This window comes from Garra rufa, chromosome 12, assembly GCF_049309525.1.
Source record: "Garra rufa chromosome 12, GarRuf1.0, whole genome shotgun sequence".
Lineage (NCBI taxonomy): Eukaryota > Metazoa > Chordata > Actinopteri > Cypriniformes > Cyprinidae > Garra > Garra rufa.
The window spans coordinates 4,994,763-5,009,908 of NC_133372.1; the positions used below are offsets into that span (position 1 = coordinate 4,994,763).

Below are 15,146 nucleotides of genomic sequence, written 5' to 3' on the forward strand. Positions count from 1 at the left end.
AGCTTTAATCTGACAAATTTAAATGACACTTTTAATGTTTTTGGGGCCTCTGAGCATGATAACATTTTGAAACTACACGTATTTCCTAAGAATTTCTTGTTCTTTATATGTAAAAAGTTTTGATGAGTTAGAATAATGCAATTTAAAGATATATGAAAATAACTCTCCATCTTTTTTATTGTTACTTTCATAAATCACCACATCAACACCGTTCAAGATATCTCAAAGCCGTTCACAATATAGGGAACATTTTCCCTATATTCTGATGATGATGATAAGAACATGTAATTCATGATGATAACAAAATGTTATTATTGCTTGCTTTACGTCCACCACTTCTGCTTCAATGTCATCGTTACCTATCTGTTCATTTTGTGTGTGGATATTGCTTTGCAGGTGACTCCTGTTATAAGACATAACTTTTAAGCGCTACATAACTAAGAAAGAATCAATTAGGAAAACGGTGCCCAGTTGGCACATGCATTCACAGTAACCCTCAGCCAGTTTGGATTTAAAGTTTACAGAATTGAAAGGGTTAGACTTTAAAATCAACACAGAGACACATACACATACTATATAAAATGTTGCCATCCAGTTTCATTTGTTAACATTAACTATATTAGTTAACATGAACAATAATTAAATAGCATTTATTAATGTTAATTAATATTAAGCTAAAAAAAGTATTCATATATTGTTTAAAGGTACATTAGTTTATGTACTGTGAATTAACATGAACATGAACACAGTTCATGTGGGCGTACAGCAATACCCAATAAAGTGCTCTATAAACGCTTCATTCTTTGAAAATATCTTTAAAAATCAAGTTGAGTATTGTAATGGGGCGATATATATATATAACTGATCTTAAAATGGTAAAATTTTCAGATGTTTTGAACAGATAACAGCAAAGTTTGTTTTGTTGACAAAGTTTGTCTTGAAACTGTTAATTAAAATGTTATATTCAATAAATAACACTATGAAAATAAATGTCTATCAATGAAGATAAACCGCTCATGCTAAAAAGTTGTATTTTTCTTAATCTTTTGCTATGTGACTGAATAGGACAAGTTCATGGTACAGTTCAGTAAAAAATAAATAAAAAAACAACAACTGCAAAATACAAACAATGAAAGACTTAGTGACCCTTTATATTTTCTCAAAATATCAGACTCTCAAAGATCAAACATATTTATGTAACATCAATGTGCATTTTTTCCTCAAAGATGGTCTTTAGCAAGACAGCATGTTCTACTCTCTCTCCCTCTCTCCCTTTCACCCCTCCCCCTTCAGTCTCTCTTCAGTCACTCAATGGTGACTGAACACAGACACTCAAGGCAGAGTGACAGCAGGTTTCTGATTTCTTTTTTTAATTTTCTTTAATTCGTAGAAGCTTGAATTAAATTGATATTTACAGCACTTGCTCAGAATGATAAGATCTCTGTGTGAAAAAAAGTTTTAAATAGTTAAGATGCTGCACTTTAAAGATATAGAAAATGACGGTTATACATCTTTAAAAAATCACCACGTCAACACCGTTCAAGATATCCCAAAACCGCTCGCAATTTAACATCTTCAGAATCTTCTCTCCATGTTAAAAAAGTTTGGTGTGAACAGCTTGTTCTTCTTAGGAGGAGTATAAATTTGTTTACAGCCTGATTTTTCCAAAAATCCACATTCAAATCAAAATAGCCGGCTTCCTGTTGGTGTTAGCTAATTAGTTTAATTTAGAAAGTTGTCCAGATTGATTAGAACAATATATGTACAGAGTTTGGTGACTGTAGGAAAAACTAACTTTTGTCAAAAGATGGCGCTATAGAGTGCCTGCTCCACGCCCATTTATGATCTTTTGCCAGTGTCTAACTATCATTAATATTGATGTGTGTGTTGAGTTTCATCAAATTCTAAGCATGTTATCTGCCTCGAAAAGACAGGAATCTAATTGTAAAGTTTGAGACGTTGCCATGGCAACAGCATTTGATTTATCATCGACCCCTTTACATATTCTTATCGGCCGTGTTTTGACATGATTTTGATGAAGTTTAAAGAAAATCAAGTAAAATTAAGAGGCTGATTTCAAAGCATTTTGAAAATGACACGCTTCCTGCTGCCAGTTGGTGGCGCTTTAACTTTGACTCATAATAGTCACCTTTATGGAATCGGCATCATACAACGAACAATCTGGTGAAGTTTCATCAGAATCAGGCAATGTGTGCAACAGTTATTAGACACTTCCTGTTTCTCATTTCTCGCCATAACTTTGTCGCCTTGCCACGGCCAAACCGTTCGAGATATCAAAAATCCCCTCGCAATTTAGCGTCCCCAATGTCTTGAGATCATGCTGACCGAGTTTGGTGACAATCGTATGGAAATCCTGGGAGGAGTACGTTAAATTCCAGAGCATGCGCTTTTTATACAGCCCTAAATATCTCACTTCCTGTTGCATTGAGAAAATGACATAGAGTACAAAAGTTGTTCAGCTCAATGAGTTCTAAATGTGTACCGAGTTTCATATGTGTACGTTCAAGTATGTGTGCTATATGGCCCTCAAAATTCCAGGGGGCGCTGTAGAGTCCCCTTGCCACGCCCCGGTACCAGCCTCTGTGACGTCCTGATGGCCGCAGATTCCGACATGTGTGCAAATTTTCAAGAGTTTTTGAGTATGTTAAGACCCCCTTAAGTGCCCGGAAGGTTAACAAAAAAAAAAAAAAGAATCCTTAGAAGAACAATAGGGCCTTCGCCCTTTTGGGCTCGGGCCCTAAAAATAAGAATCCTTAGGAAAACAAGAGGGCCTTCGCCCATTCTGGGCTCGGGCCCTAATAAGAACCCTTAGAAGAACAATAGGGCCTTCGCCCTTTTGGGCTCGGGCCCTAATAATAAATGGAGCAATTCCAATAGGGTCCTCGCACTGCAGTGCTCGGGCCCTAATAAAACCACAAACAGCAGAAAATAAATCTATAGAAGTCTTGGACAAACAAACAAATACGTAAGTAAATAAATGCATGCATTAAAAGAACACAACACACAGACATTGTTAATAGTTAATTATTAGCTGATTTGTTAATTTCATTTGCTGTATTACTCTTTTAATAAAACATTTCCAAAGGGTTTGTAAAAGCTGTATGCCCATTTGGCCTGAGTTTGTGTTGCATTCACACACGTGACAAGCAGATGTCACCAGCACCAGTAGTTTCAATCACTTCGAAATAGTAAATAATTTTGTAAGCCAATTGGTTCAATTGATTCACAGTTTTAAAAGCTTTGAAATCTCCTGCATTTATTTTACGTTTGATCCTTGGAATTGTTAAGGTCAGCACACCAGCCAGCTGAGTTTTGATTCATTTCTTAAAGGTGCCATAGAATGCATTTATACAATATTTGAAATTGTTCTCTGATATCTACATAGAAGTTATGGTAAGGGCAAAAATTCTCCAGAAACGGTTTTGCACCCTAGGATTTGTCCCTAGAATGAAATGGTCTGTTATTGCCTTATTTGGAAGGCTCCTGAATAATAATGAGGAGCTCTGCTCTGATTGGCTGTCGCACAGAGCGGCTCGCTCTCACACAGCAGGAAGGAAACACATGGATGAAAATATATATTTAATTACGGAGCTCAAGCCATTATTAATATGCAGGGCTTTGAAACAGCCGTTTTGAATGCACAATAACTTTTTAGTTTCACTTTTGAGACTGACGATCGCATGTGCTCTGTCTAACGTTATACTACAGTGGCAGTACTTACCACAGTTGACAAGTTCAGATGCTTGTTAGTGATGCTCAGGATCTGCAAATCATTTGCCATCGTCCGCGCAGTCATCTCTCCTTACTCTGTTTATGTGGTAAGTGAAATCTTATGTACTGCAATGTAACAGGCTTGCGTTAGCAAGAAGCTAACTGTGTCCCTAGTGTCTTGCCTTATTTTATTAGAACGTGTTATTTGTATTCTATGCCTTTCTGAGTACAAACACCAACCCATCCCTGCACTTAACATCTCCTGCACAACCTGGAACATTTATTCCTGTGATCTGCCATTTTCGCTATTGTCCTCGCTTTGTTTTTTTTCACAATATCCTATCTGCAGAACTTCTGATGATTGGATGCAAATGTTGGGGGCGTAACTATTAACGATCGCGACTATTACGTAATATGTTGATGTTATGTTGGAATTGACCTATTTTTCAGAGGTCTTTTGCAAACACCAGATTTATATAAGAAGGAGGAAACTATGGTGTTTAAGACTCATGGTATGTCATGTCCATTTTCAAAACTGTTATTATTCAACTATGCCAAGGTAAATACAGTTCCCTTCCGGGAACTCGAGCCGCGTCATGGAACGCTATGGGGAACGCCATTGGCGGGCAGCACTCTGAATCATGTCTACAACCAATGAATGACGGGAGTGACGTCACAGGCGCGGTGACGTCAGCGAACGGGAAGTATAAAGCACGTGCGTTTGACGACCGCGGCAGCTCTTTTAGGAATGAAGCGAGCGCCGCAGGGAATTATGGTCCGAGACGCGGCGTCTCATTTCCCTCAGGGAACTAGGGTTACATACGTAACCTGAGATGTTTTCTATTCTATGGCACCTTTAAGTAATCTCACCAAATACGGGGAGCTAAATACAGTGCTAATACCGACTCTCTTTTGAGTACCAGTCAAGAACTTGCAGCTGCATTTTGTACCAATTTTAAGCGTTTCTCACTGACTTTCAAACTGACTCTCTCCATTTGCTAACACACAGATGCCAAACTCTAAGCTGACAAAAAAAAAATGTTGCTAACATTGTGTTCAGGTTAGGGTTATGACCCAAAGACTAAGAGTTTGGAGGATGCTTTTTTTACTCAATCATGATACCCTCACCTATTACCGATGCATCTGCTCATTGTGGAATGTTTCAAAACAGTTTAGTTTAGATACTCTATAATCATTCCACTTTTATTTTGCTTCTGTCCAAACTTTTTTAGAGTGTGTTGCAGTGATCAAAATCAAAATGTTTATATCTGCACAATACAATGAAGTTGTTTTCAGTTTTGTCAGTAGAATTTTATTTTAATTGCATTTTACAAAATGCTCCCTACACTGTAACATTTTTATTACTAATCTAATTATTAATTAAGGCTTCGAAAACCAAAGCAAGAATAATGATCTAAATAAGCAATACAACAATGACACTATTGTCTGACTTTCATGGTAATATAAACCAAACACAGTTCCTGGTGTGCTGCAGTCCAGAATTAAACACAACTGATCCAGTTAACCAAGTCCTTTATGATCTTCTGAGCAATGCAGGTATGTGTGTCGAATGAAACTATGCAAAACTGTGGCTCTCCAGGACCTGAGTTTGGCACCCCTGCACTAAATGATGAATTTCACATGTCATTCAAAATATCAGATAATAATTCACTAACTTTGAGATGGTTCCTGTAGTCAGAGCACTGATGATCCACTCTAGATCCAGAGTTTTAAAGGGAATGAGTACCAGACTTGTGGAGTTGTCTAAATCGGTGGCGCTTTCTGGATACATAAGGTGATGAGTAGTCTTAAAGCCGACATCTTTTTCAAAACCCTGTGTTGGAGCCTGGTTCATTCTGTTAATACACAAAAGTGTACACACTTTAAGATTATGTTATAAAGTACTACACTGTTATGTAGGTTACAGTATGACTGTTACAGTAGGCAGGTATGGCATATATATATATATATATATATATATATATTTATATATATATATATATATATATATATATATATATATATATATATATTAAGTCCTGTTTATTTTGACTGTGTCATATACTCTAACAAATACTCTTTTCCTATAACTAAAGTCAGTAGTACAAAATACGACTTGCATGTATGAAAACGATTTGTGAAAAATGATTTGCATGTTTGTGACCAATTATCAATGCATCTACATTTTTCAGCAACAGATTATTGGCAAATTCTGTTTAAAATTTCTACATAAAAGCTTCCTCAAAATTTGTGTAATAATATTGAATTTGATGAAATGAAATGCCTTTTTTTGCCACAGGATGATGCAACCTAATAACTGGTAGCAGGTACAATGAACAACCAGATACAGTAACAAAACCATAAAATGTCCATACGTGCACAAACATTTCCAGTTTATACTGAATTCTGGGCTCTCAAATGACATTTGTGATTCAAAGAAAATTTTGAGAAACACGGTCCGTGTACGTTTTATTCATTTCATTTTCAATTTGAAATGAAATAAGCAAAAATAAGAAAACGGCTCATTTATTCGTTTTTTCATTTGTTCACAAAACGAAAAAATGAGATTTCGGCTCGATTTTTCGTTTTTTGATTCAAGGGTAGAAAACGGATAAATGACTTCAAAATTCGTTTTCCACATGTGGGCGGTCCCCAGACGCCCCTTTACGCTGATTGGTCAACCGAATCTGGACCGGTGACGCCATCCATTGTTCGTTCAACAAAATAAAAGACTATTATTTATTTGTTTTCATTCTTTTGCAGTGTTTAAAACAACAAACATACAAGTGCAATAACATTAATTACATCAAAATATAATACAATATAACTAAAAACATTGTAATAATAATAATTGGAAAAGCAATTAGAAAATCACATGTACACAAGAAATACAAATAGTGTAAATTATTGAAACAATAGATTTACGGCTTTAAAATAATTTACAGCTTGTGTCGCGTGCGTTATTTCTTGATTCTTTTAAGGATTGCATACCTGGCTGTTTCTATTAAAATGAGAGTCAACAAGATGATAGTCCTCTGACTGGGCTTTCTTGTGTTCAACCTAACTCATTTCACAAATATTTATTTCACAAATATTAATCTGCATCCAGCATGTTTTATTTTGCTGAATGATTTTAAATCTGAGTATCTGCGGTACAGACAGCACAAAGAAGAGCAGATCAATGTTCAGTCAAGTGTGTAAATGCACAGCAGTCATAACTTTTCTTTTAGACATGCTCAGTTTGGACAAGTGATGATAAGTGCAAATACTGTAATGCAAATTTACATAAGGTACCGAGGGTGGAGAATTTATTTTTTTACTGCACTGTATATCAGCCACATGAACGTTTCATTTCACCAGGATTTAAGTTACTATAAGTGTGCACAGCATTGATGGTTAAGTTAAATGTTGATATCAGCTAGATAAAAAAAAAAAAACGGTTTAAAAAGTCGCTTTTCACGGTGTTCGGACATTTAATGATTAAATTACTGCCCCACAGTCATTTTTTATTAAAATATTACATAGAAATAATTTTTATAGAAATAATATCAAGGTAGTTCAGCGGGACAACAGACAATCGTCTGCTTCAAATACAGCAACAGCGAGATGATTGACAGGACCATAGCGGAGGCAGGAGCACAAGAGCGCAAAGTGAACTTTTGTTAAATAAGAAAAAATATATAGGTGCATGTAGGTATATAGCCACAGGAACTTTTTATTTATCCCAGGGAAATAAAATATTAGAGTTTAAAAAATGTAAAAAAAAAAAAAAAAAAAAAAAAAAAACTGTCATTTTATAGGGTGAATAGTGGTAAAGTGGGACACTTTCTGAAAATGTATATTATGCATACATGTCTTAGCCGCTCATTTGATACTATTCTAAATAGCTTAGGAGCTCTACTATACTATACAGAATAAAAAAGAAAGAAACATTAAACACAGGATGGATGACGCTTCCTCAAACACACAATGACCCCAAACCACATTTTCAAGGCGCTACTGTCAAACTGGGACACCTTTATTGGCAAACTGGGACACTTAAAACCCATTCAATTGTTATTCAAGTGTAGGCCTTATAAATTAAATACACAATAACAATATAAACTACAGTATAAACAACAATAATATGTGACCCTGGACCACAAAACCAGTCATAAGGTTAAATTTTACAAAACTGAGATGTATACAGCACATGGAAGCTCAATAAATAAGCTTTCTATTGATGTATGGTTTGTTATGATAGGACAATATTTGGCCGAGATACATCTATTTGAAAATCTGGAATCTGAGGGTGCAAAAAAATCTAAATACTGAGAAAATCACCTTTAAAGTTGTTCAAATTAAGTTCTTAGCAATGCATATTACTAATCAAAAATTACATTTTGATTTATTTACAGTAGGAATTTTACAAAAAATTTTCATGGAACATGATCTTTACTTAATTTCCTAATGATTTTTGGCATAAAAGAAAAAACAACAATTTTAACCCATACAATGTATTTTTGGCTATTGCTACAAACATATCTCAGCGACTTAAGACTGGTTTTGTGCTCCAGGGTCACATATAAACATCACTTTTTTAAGAAGGAGTGCAGGTACAACAGATTCAACCCACCACCTCCGTTGCCTGCCCACAAAATTTTATACTGGGTTTAATTTATTTCATACGAATTTAATAAAAAAAACAAAAATAAAAAAAAACAGTAACCTTCATGAACATCTCTTCTTGTAGGCTAATTAATTGCACACAGGCTAAATTCCAATTCTGTATGGTACAGTAGGTTAATCTACACGTCAATACAGCCAGTGCAAGTGAACACCTCCTTGTCTTCAATGAGGCCATTCTCCTCGCCACACGTCTCATGGAACCAGTCCTCGCAAACAATGCACATGATCCAGTCCTCTGTCTTCTTTGGATCATTTTCATCACCAAATGTGGCTTTACAAATATTGCAAATATCCTGGCCATCCGTGCTTGTACCCTCCATCTTTTTTTGTTTGTTTGGCAGGCTTTATTTTTTTTTTTTTTTTTTGAGGCAATGTATGAAAAATGTTCATCACTGGTTAGGTGGTAAGAGGGTGGTTTGGATCTCTTTCTCATCTTGCCTCTCTATCTCTTTGGAATTGGGATTAGTCTGGCAAAAGACACTCCCTCTAAAACCTCTCCTTGGCCTCTGTTAGTGGCATCCTCCCCAACAGCCACTTGGTGTGAGAGCGTGTGAAAAGTGTCAATCGCGTGAGTCTCACGGTGAATGCGTGAGAACTAAGTAGTAGTTTAAGTCAATCTTTGTTGAAATATCTAGCTAACTAACTCAATTTATGAGGGACATATAAAAAGGGAACTCAATTCCTCCATTAAAATGACTTGAATGGCTGTCCCAGTTTGCCAGTAATACCCTGTCCCAGTTTAACAATACACTATTGGCAAGCTGGGACAGTGTCAAAATCACATTAAAAAAAAAAAAAAAAAAAAGATTCATATGAATGTGATTTTTTAACATTCTGATTAGTGGTGGGCCGTTATCGGCGTTAACGTGAGACTCTTATCGGGCGATAAAAAAAATATCGCCGTTAATCTATTCTCAAAGTTGGGTTGGGAGCTGGGTCTAAACTACGTAAGCTATGATGACTTTCACCTTGATATTTTAGTGCGGATGATGTATACCTAGCCGAATTGCACTGTAGGGGGCGAGAACGAGTCTTCAACTTCTGTGAAATTACCACATCAAATGAGACGTGCAAACATGGATGCAGCTATGAAGCCGCTTCAGGGCAGGTGCGTTGCTAGACCCTTTTTAATGGGGCACGTGCCCCAGTGAAAATCTGCTGTGCCCCAGTAAAATCTCAAGTTTGAGTTATAATTTACTTTGATAATCCCGAAATAAAGACATTAAACTATATGCAACAACTGAATTGACGCTTCTAAAAGCAACGCAGTTTAATGGAAGACTATGCACGCAGAAATCCATGCCCGTGCGCGTCTGTGTATTTAACGGCAACGCGCACGTCGTGCAGCCTTTTGTGCAGAAGTACTTGGTTACACAAGTTTGTATCGGTAATTATGTTGTAAATGCAATTGTCAAGCTGTTTGTGATGCATTTTGGAAACAGGAGATGAGCACCTGATCTAATGCGCCACCTGGCCCGTTCTCGAAGACTTACTTTTAGTCATTATTTGGGTAGCACACATATTCTGAATGCCTTCAGCAGAATTCAAATTAGCCATTTTAATCTAGATTAATCTAGATTAATTCCAAGATTTAATCTAGATTAATCTAGATTAATTCCAAGATTTAATCTAGATTAATCTAGATTAAAAAAATGAATCTATGCCCAACCCTAATTCTGATTCACCATAATTCTATAACAAAATATATAAGAATTACAAATGATCCATGAGTTTTATTATTTTTATAACCTTAACATTATTTACCTCAGCATGCTATGTCATTTTACTTACCATCACAATTCACTGCAAGGTTGTTAAATATGATGTGCCACACCCCAGAAGTGATGTCATAGCCACAGATTTTTTTTTTTTTTTTATCACATACTTGCTAATGATGAACTCATTGTTGATTTTTTAGTAATAAAAACATATCCATGCAAAGATATTAATTATTAAGCTTAACTGTCCCACTTTACCCATTGTCCCACTTTACCACTATTCACCCTACTGTATTATATTTACACTGGATCACCAAATTAGTACATTTTTTAATCTACAATAAAAAAAATCTTACTTGACAACCAAATTTATAACACTCTATCTATCTATCTATCTATCTATCTATCTATCTATCTATCTATCTATCTATCTATCTATCTATCTATCTATCTATCTATCTATCTGTATTAATCGTTGTGTCAATCATCTCGCTGAATCACTCGTCTCTTGCGCTGTTGCTCGTGCTGTATGAAGCGAATGATTGTATTGTATAACTACATTGATAGTATTTCTATAAAAAAATATTTCTTTATAACATTTTTATAAAAAACGAAAGGTGGGGGGTGGACAATTAATTTAATCGGTGGATGGCCGAACACCGTGAAACACCGACTTTGCAAGCCTAAGCTTAATTTTTTTTGTCTAGCTAATATCAACATTTTATTTAAGCATCAAGGTTGTGCACTTATAATAACTTAAATCCTGGCGAAATGAAACGTTCCCGTGGCTATGATATACAATAAAAATTAAATTCTCCACCCTCCTTACGTAAATTTGCATTACAGTATTTGCACTTACCATCGGTAATTCTCAGATTCTCAGATTATAAACCATACAGCAAAATAAAACATGCAGGGTGCAGATTAATAGCTATGAAAGAAATATTTCTGTGAAACGAGTTAGGTTGAACAGAAGAAAGCCGTAATTTTATTGAAAAAAAAATTAATTAAACTTATTTTTACATCTTACAATAAACAACGTGACACAAGCTTTAAATTATTTGAAAGCTTAAAATGATTTGTTTAAATAATTAGTAACTATTTGTACACATATGCACATGTGATTTTCTTATTGCTTTTTCTATTTTATTATTTTTAAGTGTCTTATTTTATTATATTTCGATGCAATTAATGTTATTGCCCTTGTTCGTTGTTTTAAAGACTGCAATTAGAATGAAAATAAAGAATGAAAATAAATAAATAATAGTCTTTTATTTTGTTGAACGAACAATGGATGGCGTCACCGGTCCAGATTCGGTTGACCAATCGGCGTAAAGGGGTGTCTCGTGACCACCCACATGTGAAAAACGAATTTTGAAGTCGTTTATCCGTTTTCTACCCGTGAATCAAAAAACTAAAAATCGAGCCGAAATCTTGTTTTTTCGTTTTGTGAACAAATGAAAAAACGAATTAATGAGCCGTGCGTACACGGACCAAACACAAGTAGTTCGAAGCAAATGCTGTAAGAAGTATATCCAAACATGTCTTTTCTGCAGACAGCCAGAATTTCTCTTCACTGTTTATAGACATTACAAATTTGCAAGGATGAATGATTAAAAGCCTAAAATCTCAGGATATGAATATAGTTATAAAATATAGAAACCGCTATGTTGATTTCTTTACGTTGTTGTAAAAATAAAACTTGGTCAGCTTTCATAAAATCTCTTAAACTCGGTTCATGGTTGTTTCTGTGAATTTAATCCGCTTACTTTCCTAAATTCATTGTCCAGTATTGTCTTTGTCTTTAATGCAGACCTTCAGCATTTATGTTGGCCATTTTTTTGGATTAGTGCTACTTTGGATTGCCTTATTTATTTTTGTAAATAAACTGCTGCAACCAGATCCAAGTTTTAATGCTTCCCTTGACTGCACTAAAACAATCTGGAATACTAGACCACAAAATGAATCTAGCAGCCAGCCGTCTCCTCCTCCTTACCCAGGATAATCGCTCGCCCAAGGACCACACCAGTGAGTTTTTGGACATCTCTTATCATACCCAGACTGTTCCTTGATTTAATTTCCTGCTTATGAATGGCCATATTCATTAAACATTTAAATTCATTAAGTCATCTAAAATTCTGACTCTGAATTTATTTCCACCCTTACCTGTATCTGTATTTCTGCTTGATGGTTGGAAAATAAAATAAATAAACAAACCTTTACCGTATGACAAAATCACTGGAGTCGATGTAGGACCCATAACGGGACTCGCGAAGATTCCCAGAATTCCCGACTACAGAGCATGTTCGACAGCGATCCGGATGTGCATCAACATAGCGTTCCTCAGCAGGGATCAGCTGGAATAATCTGTCCAACACTATGGTTAGGTTGGATGGATTCCTTTCAGCCTGTAGCCACTACACTCAATATACAAAGAGATCACAATATAGGAATAAATAACAAAATCATTAATATTACAAAAAAAAAAAAAAATCTAAATTTGGAATAGTAAACAGGGAGAAAAGCTATAACATGATCACTTGAAATTTAAAAAAGTATTTAGATACCTGCTAAGTTTTCCAAATGTTGTGCAGTTTTTGGAAGAACATTGTCTGTGCAAGGATTTTAACATTTGGGAAATGGTTGTGTCACTACGGCATAATTATTACTATATTATTACTGACTATAATGCTAAACAAAGGTAAATCTAAAGCTTAATCTGTGATAAATGGTTGTTTTCATATGCAGTCTGCCATTCTTTTCCAAAATCATTTACTTCAGTTTATGCATTAGCAAAATTAAGCCATCAGCTAAATTGTCATATTCACATTGTTCCTTTCAGTAGCATGGATAACAGTAAGTGGGTGAACTATATACAAAAAGTGATCAAAGAACGCTCCGTTTATAATCACTGAAACTGTTACAAATCTCTGTTTACAATGCTCGGTGCTGCAACAACAACGACAACAACCACCACATTGGTTTAATCAATTCAATCTAAAATTAACATCAGGTTATTATTGTTGTGATGGTTTTGTTGGACCATATTGCGTGTGACACCAGTTTAGTCCTGCTGTTTATGCCAGAGAAAACATATGCAGTTATGTCAGCATTAACTGTCCATTCTGTTAAAAGTAGAAGACAGACTGAAACATGGTGGTAGCGGCACTTTCTGAAGAGTGAAGAGCATGTAGACTGAGTACAACACGGTGAGCATAGACATGGATGGAGAATACATTGGAACTAAGATGGCCTCCAGCCATTTGTCTAGAGTAAAAAATCTGACTAAATCATGGAACATGTTGAATTGGAACAAATGTGTAAACAAGAAACTGTACCAAATAAAATTCATTGACATGGAGGAGGAATCCACTGTGCCATTACTGGGTATCAGAGGAGTACACACCATCAATCTAGTAAGAGATCAGTACAAAAACATCATGCCTGTAAAGCATAGTGACTGAGGAAATGACTTTGGTTACTTGACTTATTGTTTACAGTCAAGAATCAGTCAATGGCAGATGACAGAATCCTAACATCCTCAACTCATTCTCTGATATTTCATTTACTAAATAATTTTAAAATGTTGTGCTCCTATTTCTTGTTTTCCACACTGAGTATATGGAAAATGACCGGATGCCAATAGCACATATGGTTAATCCACCAATAGGCACTAATTGATGAGATGCATGCTCCAAACATATCTATACCAGGATCATCTGATGATATGCCATTGAAATATTCTGTGCTTACTCATTTTAGATGATTTACAGACATGATTATGTGTACTTAATGCCTATTGCTGCACCATTATTTGCTTTAACTTCCATGGTGATCTTGAATTAATGACTGTGCATGTTATTTTAAAGAAAAAAAGTTTCTCTTTGTAGCCTTTCAATAAAATACAACATCCCTTTTAAATTGACTTTTTTGTTCACTGATTCCAAGTTCCCCACTTTCAACTTCTCCCATGTAAAGACCAAGTTCTATTCTGATATAAGTAGTGCATTATGTGACTAACCTGCCACCATCTGTATGTCTCGTCTGAGAGCATGTTGTTTTTCCTGGACATCAGTGGATGGAAAGATCGGTTAAACCGTTCCATAAACCAGCTATCATCTTCATCATCAAGGTGTTTGATACAATGTTGACAGGAACACGTACTTCCTGAGAGGCCCAGCACGGACCTGAAGAAGAACAGCGAGGGTTCTCTGAGTGTGTAACTGAACACAAACATGGAGAAGGTCATGGCACACAAAAGTCCCGTCAATGCACGTATTTTCCTCTGGGTGAGGAGAGACATTTCCAGGTTAAGTCTGTGTCTCACCCCAAAAGAGACCAAAGGAGAGTAAGGGATATATCACACATTCTCTGTTCTCCCACAAAAAAAAAAAAAAAAAGACTCTTCACTCTCCAGCAGGTACCCACATGAACATGTAACCGTATAATTTTAGGACCAAATTCCTAAAACAATAGTCCTTGTTAAGATGAAACCCCAAAAGTATCCATTATAGAGCCCTCATTCATAAAATGTTCTCCAGAAAAATCTCATACGTTTCTGTCATCTTTTCAAGAGGATCTTTGTGGACACATCGAAACATCTGAGGATCCAGGACAATCCAGGACAGTGTGATCAGGATGTTACTCTTCTCATTTATGATACCAATCTTGTCTGTGTGATCATCTACCTAAAAACAAACACAAGATAAATATCTAAATATCACCATACATTTAGAAATTGTTCCTAATAGTTGAGATACAATTTATAAAATGAGGCTTATTTAATCTTTAGCCTTGTATAACAAAACCAAAATCTCTGATTAAAAATGTCATTGATGATCTAATTTAATATCAATGTAGTCTCGCATAGCCAGACCTTCAGACTGACGGCTGAAGGTCTGGAATTCATGGCAGCTTTCATTGGCCAAGGCCCGCCCATAAGACCGTTTGATCAACATGTCAAACAACCAATCACAGTTCGTTTCGTTCAGCGTCACATTTCGGTGTGTGGAAATGCCCCCATAACAA

At 35.7% G+C, this 15,146-nt stretch overlaps 1 protein-coding gene across 1 annotated transcript in view; it reads right to left on the minus strand.

The window, feature by feature from the left end:
* LOC141347150 (CMP-N-acetylneuraminate-beta-galactosamide-alpha-2,3-sialyltransferase 1-like) overlaps positions 1-14,478 on the minus strand; it is a 119,933-nt gene extending 105,455 nt beyond the window's left edge. The window contains exons 1-3 of the mRNA XM_073852143.1: positions 14,140-14,478; positions 12,342-12,535; positions 5,409-5,588 (exon numbers count right to left, since the gene is read on the minus strand). Coding sequence (XP_073708244.1) covers positions 5,409-5,588; positions 12,342-12,535; positions 14,140-14,421 — 656 coding nt within the window. The 5' untranslated portion in view covers positions 14,422-14,478. The remainder of the gene's footprint in view (positions 1-5,408; positions 5,589-12,341; positions 12,536-14,139) is intronic.
* Between the last annotated feature and the right edge of the window lie 668 nt (positions 14,479-15,146).